Here is a 6,756-nt window from a genome sequence, read left to right as displayed (position 1 = left end):
TAAGAAAATCTCACAAATAAAATCACACCAGCACATCCCAGGTCCTTGAAGTAATGGGATTATTGAACTAAAAAATAATAATAAACATACAAATAAAAAAAAAAGTCATAGTAACCAAAGATAAAAACAGTAAAAGTGTATTCATTTCCTGATTATCCAGAGATAAAGAAGACAGCCTGATCACTAGAAAAAAAATAATCTTGATTTCTTCTCTGCAAAAGAAATCTTCAGACAATCTATGGATCACTAGTGTCACTGGGCAAGGACTATGCATGTGGTCCAATTTACTTATTTAGTGGAGGGGAAGGGAAAGCCCATCTACTTGATTTTCAGGACTCCAGTAATTGAGGCACACACCTAGGATGAAAGCAGTATGAAACTTAATAACAGACAATGTTGCATCAGCCAACCTACGAGAGAAAGAGGGTATTACACCGTACCTTTCAAAGAACCAATCATCCGAGGACACCGCTGTCCCAAGTATTTCTCTAGGTCATCCCAGGCTTTTTTCAAGGTAGCATAGTATCGGATGTATCTTCCTAAATCAGAGTAGGTACTGATGAAAATGGCTTTCCAGCTCTGATTTCGTTGGCTTTTTTCCTCTCTAAGTGGACATGAAAAAAGTAAGTTCAAATACCAGCCTAAAAAGCTTGACTTCTAAATCCAAAACGTTAATATTTGTTATTTGGCAGAAACAGTATGCATAATATTAAGCCAGGAACACTTTGAGCCATGTGAAGCTACGTAAACTCAATTAATTCCGGCATCTATTCAACAGCAACTTGGAAGAGAATTAGGAAACATGTGGGGTACATACTATGAGGGGAATATTTAGAAAGAGTATTCCTTTAAACAGAGTGCTGTCTATTATTAAATCTTAAAACTGGTGAACAGCTAATTCACATCACATTTCACACATACACAGAGAAGGCCTTCAAAAAAAAAAAAAATCACATTTTTTCATCTACTGCATTAGTCACAAACTCCTTTATTTACCCAGTAAGAAGGATTAAGGAGCAAACCAGAGAGTTAAATGAGAACTCTGTGCACTGATCTGGAAAGTCACTTTCTCAAGGAATTACTGCATAATGGTTGGACTCAATGATCTTAAAGGTCCTTTCCAAGCTAAACGATTCTATGATTCTATACTCAGTTCTCCTCACAGGCACAACAGCAGGCTATGGGAAGACAGGCTGCCAAAAAAGCACTAACACCTGACAAAGGATGCTTGCCTCCAAATTGTAGCAGCCCTTACATCTTTGTGTTAGGATATATTCCAACTCCTCAAACTCCAATTGGCAGATGAATCTAAAAGATTTAGTACAGCTTCATACACCTAAATAAAAATGTAACAATTGAGAAGTCTTCACATCACCTTTAAGATCTCTCTAGCTCTAAAAAGGAGAGAACAACCTTATTTCTTGAAGAGGAATTGAGGGGGGCGGAGGGGAAGTAGATTAAGTTTAACCTAGGAAGTTAGATAAACTAATGTCAAACCAAAGAGGTAAAAAAAACCCAAACCACAAAGTGAATTATGTGTGAGCAGGTGACAGAAGTTTCAGTATATTTTCACCCTCCGTGCGTTACTTGTAGAAATTAGCTACGGCCTTCATTACTCAGTTTTTCTTGGCTATGGAGAAGCCAGAATCTCAGCAACCAACCCCAGAGCCAGTTCTCCTTCGCAAAGCCCTATAAGCCCCTCATCTTCTCCCACATGCGCACCAAGCTCCTCTTCTAAAGCATCAGGCACACAGTTTGAACTTCTCGTTTCCTTACCTTCTTTCCCTGCCTCCCACCAGATTTTCCTTTCTAGTTTGGATTCTAGTGAGAATATCACATAGAATTTTTGCACGGAGAATCCCAAGGCAAAATTTTACAAGTTGTGTTATAACTTCATAAGCTGCATATAATTAGAATGTGCACAGTATGTTTATCTTTGCGGATTCAACTTAGCTTGCTGTTAATTTTTAATACAGTCCATATGATATAATATAGATTACAAACCAGAAGTTTGGAAATGTTTTCCTAAATTACCTTCTCCACCCCCTTATGCATATATATTAACTCCTTATCACTAGCTGTTCTGCCATCTTAGCCTCGTGTAATACAAGGAGCACCTGCATAACCTGAATAATGGAAAAACAGACGGAACTGATCACTGAAGTCCTAAGCAGTTAATAGTCCTCACAATTTACAATCTAAAAAGAAAGATACTGTCTAGAAACCAGGACACAAAGAGGGGATAAGCAGTAACAAAACTCGTTGCTAATTCACTTCGGTCAACTCTACGAGCTTTCTCAGCTCTTGAGAAAAACATGCCCTTTTGGCAAAAATGTGGATTAATACCTTTATAGTTAGCTTCCACTTAACAGACATCCCAAGTTCTATGCAAGCAAGCAGAACAGAAAGTGAACTTTTTTTAAAAAAAAACACACCTCAAGAACCACATATGTAAAACATTTTACAGAGCCCAATGTGACTTCCCTGGGAAAATGATGGAGAAGATCCTCCTGGAAAGCATTTCCAAACACAAGAAAGACAAGAAGGTGATCAGGAGCAGTCAGCATAGATTTACGATGGGTAAATAATGCTTGACCAACCTGATAAGCCTTTTACAAATGACTCGTTTGATGGATGAGGGAAGAGCAGTGGATGTTGTTTACCTCAAATTTAGTGAAGCCTTCAACACTGTCTCTCTGCTAACATCATCACAGAGAAGCTGACCAAGCATGTGGGTTTGGTAAGTAGATACTGAGGTGGACTGAAAATTGGCTGGACAACCAGGCCCAAAGGGTGATCAGTTGGAGGCAAGTCACTTGTGGGGTACCCCTGGGCTCCATATTAGGGCTAATACCTATTTAACGTCTTCATTAATGACCTGGATGATGGGACAGTACACGATCCGCAGGTTTGCAGATGCTACAAAACTGTGAGGAGTGGTTGATATAGCAGATGGTTGTGCAGCCATACAGAGAAGGCAGGCAAAGAATCTTCTGTTCAACAAGGGGAAATGCAAAGTCCTGCACCTGGACAGGAATAACCCCAGACACCAGTACACACTGGGGACCGACCAGCTGAGAAGAACCTGGGGGTCTTGGTAGACACCAAGTTGACCATGAGCCAGCAACACACCCTTAGAGCAAAAAAGGCCAACGGTATCACAGGCCGCAAAAGGAAGAGTGTTGCCAGCAAGCCAAGGGAGGTGATCCTTCCTCTCTAGTCAGCACTGGTGAAGCCACATCTGGAGTGCTGTGTCCAGTTCTAGGCTCCTCATTACAAGAAAGACATGGGCATACTGGAACAAGTCCAGTGCAGGGCCTCAAAGATGGTTATGGGACTGGGGCATGTTTCACCTGAGGAAAGGCTGAGAGAGCTGGAACTCTTCTGCCCGAAGAAGGCTCAGGGGGATCTTATCAATGCGCACGATTACCTGATGGGAAGGAGCAAAGATGGAGCCAAACTCTTCTCAGCAGTGCCCATTGACAGGACACTGGACACGGTCCTGGACAACCTGCTCTAGGTGACCCTGCGTGAGCAGGGGAGTTGGGCTAGAGGATCTCAAAAGGTCCCATCCAACCTCATCTATTCTGTGATTCCAGTAATGGCTACCCTTGACACAAGCATCCAGTTGTACCCCTCATAATTACAGCACTCAGGATATTACTTCTTCCATAGAATGTCTGGTGTCTGATAAGGTCAAGCTGCAACTTCTCCTTCAGCCTAGGCATTAACAGGGCACCTCTTCTCTACCCATCCATAAAACTTGTTAACACTTGTACATTCATGAAGCTTTTTTAGGAAATGAACATTTTTGATACCTCTAATCCTTCATCGGTTTGAAGGTGGTGAGAAGCTGGCAAACACGAATCCAATCTTAGAATTACTGGAAGTAATGTGGACATAAACAGACAGCACAGTAACATAAGCCTTATTTTCATAGAAGAAAGGTTTAAAACAACCACACTTACTCTGAAATGAGCCAGTATTTCTTGCAGTGTCTTTTCCACAACGGATCGTGGCTTGATAGCTGATTTAATCTTCGACTTAAATAGCAGCAACTATAAATATAAAATCATGAAATTTGATTGCAAAAGAGTAGCAAAATAAACAGGGATCAATACTGACTAGTATATTACACATTGCATTCTCATTAAATAAATGCAGAGTTTTAAAGTTAGTTAGTTGTCCTTTTTAGACTTGTGCTTACAATGGTTAAAAGTCTTCAGTCCAGCTGTATAACTCATGAACTAGTTTTCTACAGGCTTTGAGAACTGTCAGCAATTAAGTAATTCTGTAAAGCAGGTCATCCTGGAGACCTATGCCATCGTAAACATTGTCTGAAAGATTCCGGCATGACTTCACTCCACCAGTGGTAAGCATTCCAGCAGCACAGGCTAGTTATGATTTAAATTGCTTTCTTATCTGGACTGTCAGTCTCCACCTATCTTTTCCACTGTTTCCATACTACTGAAAGCTCAAAGAGTAAGCTCCAGCAACTATACAGTTTGAGTATTACAAAGTTCCTTTCCACTTTAAGTTGTCTAAATAACAAAATTCATGACAAACAAAGTCAGACACAGGAAAGATACAGAGGATGACAGACCTGGAAATAAGTACTGCAAGCTCACTCTAATGAAGACCATATATAAGCTCTTGCCATTGCATTACAGGTAACACTGCTACTTCAGGAAGTTGAAAGAATCCTACCCCGCACTACACAGCACTATTGCAAATGCAGTATTAAAAAACCTGCAGGATATAGGTCTAAAACTGTCCTCAGAAACCATTTCAGTTGATCCTGGCTTGACGCAAGGAGATGGCAAAAGCTAACCTATATTCCTGATGCCTGCCAACTTGCTCTTTAGAAGCAGCAATGGAGGTGCCACCAAATACAGTCTGTTCCCATATTTACTTTTACAGATATAAAGCCTTTCTGGAATGTACAACTGGTATCGACGGCAAGACATTTCAGTGTATTTATATGAATAAGAATGTGGGGCAAAGCATCAGCAGCATGCAAAGCAGTAATACAGGGAATGACTCTGTTATTCAAAGATTCACAGAACTTCAAAGAAACTATTGCCTCATTCAATCTAACCTGAACACCAGACAATAAACCCTTCTTCTTCTGTGTTTGAGCTGAATTATCAGTTACGCTTTAAAGAAACTCCCCAAAAGATACCACCAATTTAGATGTGGCAACATGACTTCCTCTGGTAGCTTGTTCTAACAGTTAATGTGTGTTTTCATGGCTGTGATTAACATCTAGATACCCCAAATGAGGTTACCAAACGTAAGCTTCCAGTTACTGCTTTGTGTTTTTTTTCAGCGTAGTTCAGAAACTGGTGAGTAGGAGAGACCAGCAGTGTACATAGACATAGTTACATACTGAAATTAAGACACCTCTCAATCTTGTCTTTGATAAGTAAAATCAGCCAAAGTCGAGGGCTGGTGAAAACATCTTGCAGAATGATTCACATTTACATGTTCAATCCAATCTTTTTTCCCCACTCTCTCCCCCCAATATCCATTATAAGCTGTTCAAACTAGAATTGTACTAGTGTTTCAAAATCAACCTCAACAAAGTAAAGCGATTCTCCTGTATGCCCTGCTGTTACCCCTCCACAACGACAAAAAGACATAAATGCATTCACTTCAAACCTTGACATTTGGCTATGTAAGAACTTCATTCATGATATGCTGGTTTTGTTGGTTTGGTTGGTTGCTTAGGTTTTTTTGGGGGGGTAGGGGTGGGGAACAGAAATATCCCAAAGTCAATGCCCTTGCAGAAATCTATCATATTGGTGTTTATCAATCAAGCCTGTAATTTCTGATAGCAAAGAATTCACCATGGCATCACAGGAACACGTGGCCTCAAACATGATAAATGCAATTACAGCCATTCTCATTAATTACATAAATATTTGGTCACCTGTCAGCTTTTCCATTATTTAAGGGCCACCACCAGACTATCCAACCTGTGGAATACTAGGGAAACTGTAATGTTTGTGACGGTCAGAGTATATATATGTCACTAAAATCTAAGCAACTTAGAGATTTCCTCAATTAATGCTTTCAGTACTACAAATAGCCAGTTATGCAAAACTGCCGTTCCTGACCTTATAAATAAGAAACCTATGCAATATTTAATTGTCCTTGCACAGCAAAATCCATCTCATTTTGTTAAATCCATAACAAAAATAGGTAGTGCCCTTACTACATCATTAGCAACTACTACTAAATCACCCATACTGGACTTGTAAAATTGTTATAATTTTTGTTTATGCTTAATCTCTTTTTTGCTGTTACTGTAACAGAATTCTCCCCGACACCTTTAGCTTTCTTGACTAATATTTAGGGGGCAGGAACCCAAAACAACCCATTCTGATAATATTCTATTTTATTCATACATATTTCAGTCAGTGCCAGTGCTTGTACCTCATTGGTAAGGTTTTAGCTAAAAACACACTCTCATCTTCAGTGTGATTTGTAACTCTTTAGCCATCTAGTAAAGTGTCCAAGAGGAGCTTGCAACTTTCATTCATGTTTTTCTGCCTGAAAAGTCATCCTATTTCATTTCGTTTGTTTTTCCTCAAACAACAGCTCATTCAGATAACTGAATATATTTACTGGCAACAAGACCGCCCTTTGTTTGCCCATAGATATGCAACAGTTTCAGAGAATTACTGATTTCACAAATTCAGTTATTGGTTGACCTCTAAGATGTAATTCAGCTACAAACAAAACCAACATGGA

At 39.7% G+C, this 6,756-nt stretch overlaps 1 protein-coding gene across 1 annotated transcript in view; it reads right to left on the bottom strand.

Annotated features, from left to right (window-relative positions):
• The window catches only part of FBXO3 (F-box protein 3), a gene marked incomplete at its 5' end in the record, with an annotated part of 16,781 nt that extends 12,723 nt beyond the window's left edge, over nt 1–4,058 (bottom strand). The window contains 2 exons of the mRNA XM_009699583.1: nt 441–604; nt 3,969–4,058. Of these exons, the coding sequence (XP_009697885.1) occupies nt 441–604; nt 3,969–4,058 (254 nt within the window). The remainder of the gene's footprint in view (nt 1–440; nt 605–3,968) is intronic.
• Nucleotides 4,059–6,756: the final 2,698 nt, after the last annotated feature.

This window comes from Cariama cristata, unplaced genomic scaffold (genome assembly GCF_000690535.1).
Source record: "Cariama cristata isolate BGI_N322 unplaced genomic scaffold, ASM69053v1 scaffold15974, whole genome shotgun sequence".
NCBI lineage: Eukaryota > Metazoa > Chordata > Aves > Cariamiformes > Cariamidae > Cariama > Cariama cristata.
Note: the sequence above shows the minus strand (reverse complement) of the source record. Positions and strands in the feature narration are given on the sequence as shown.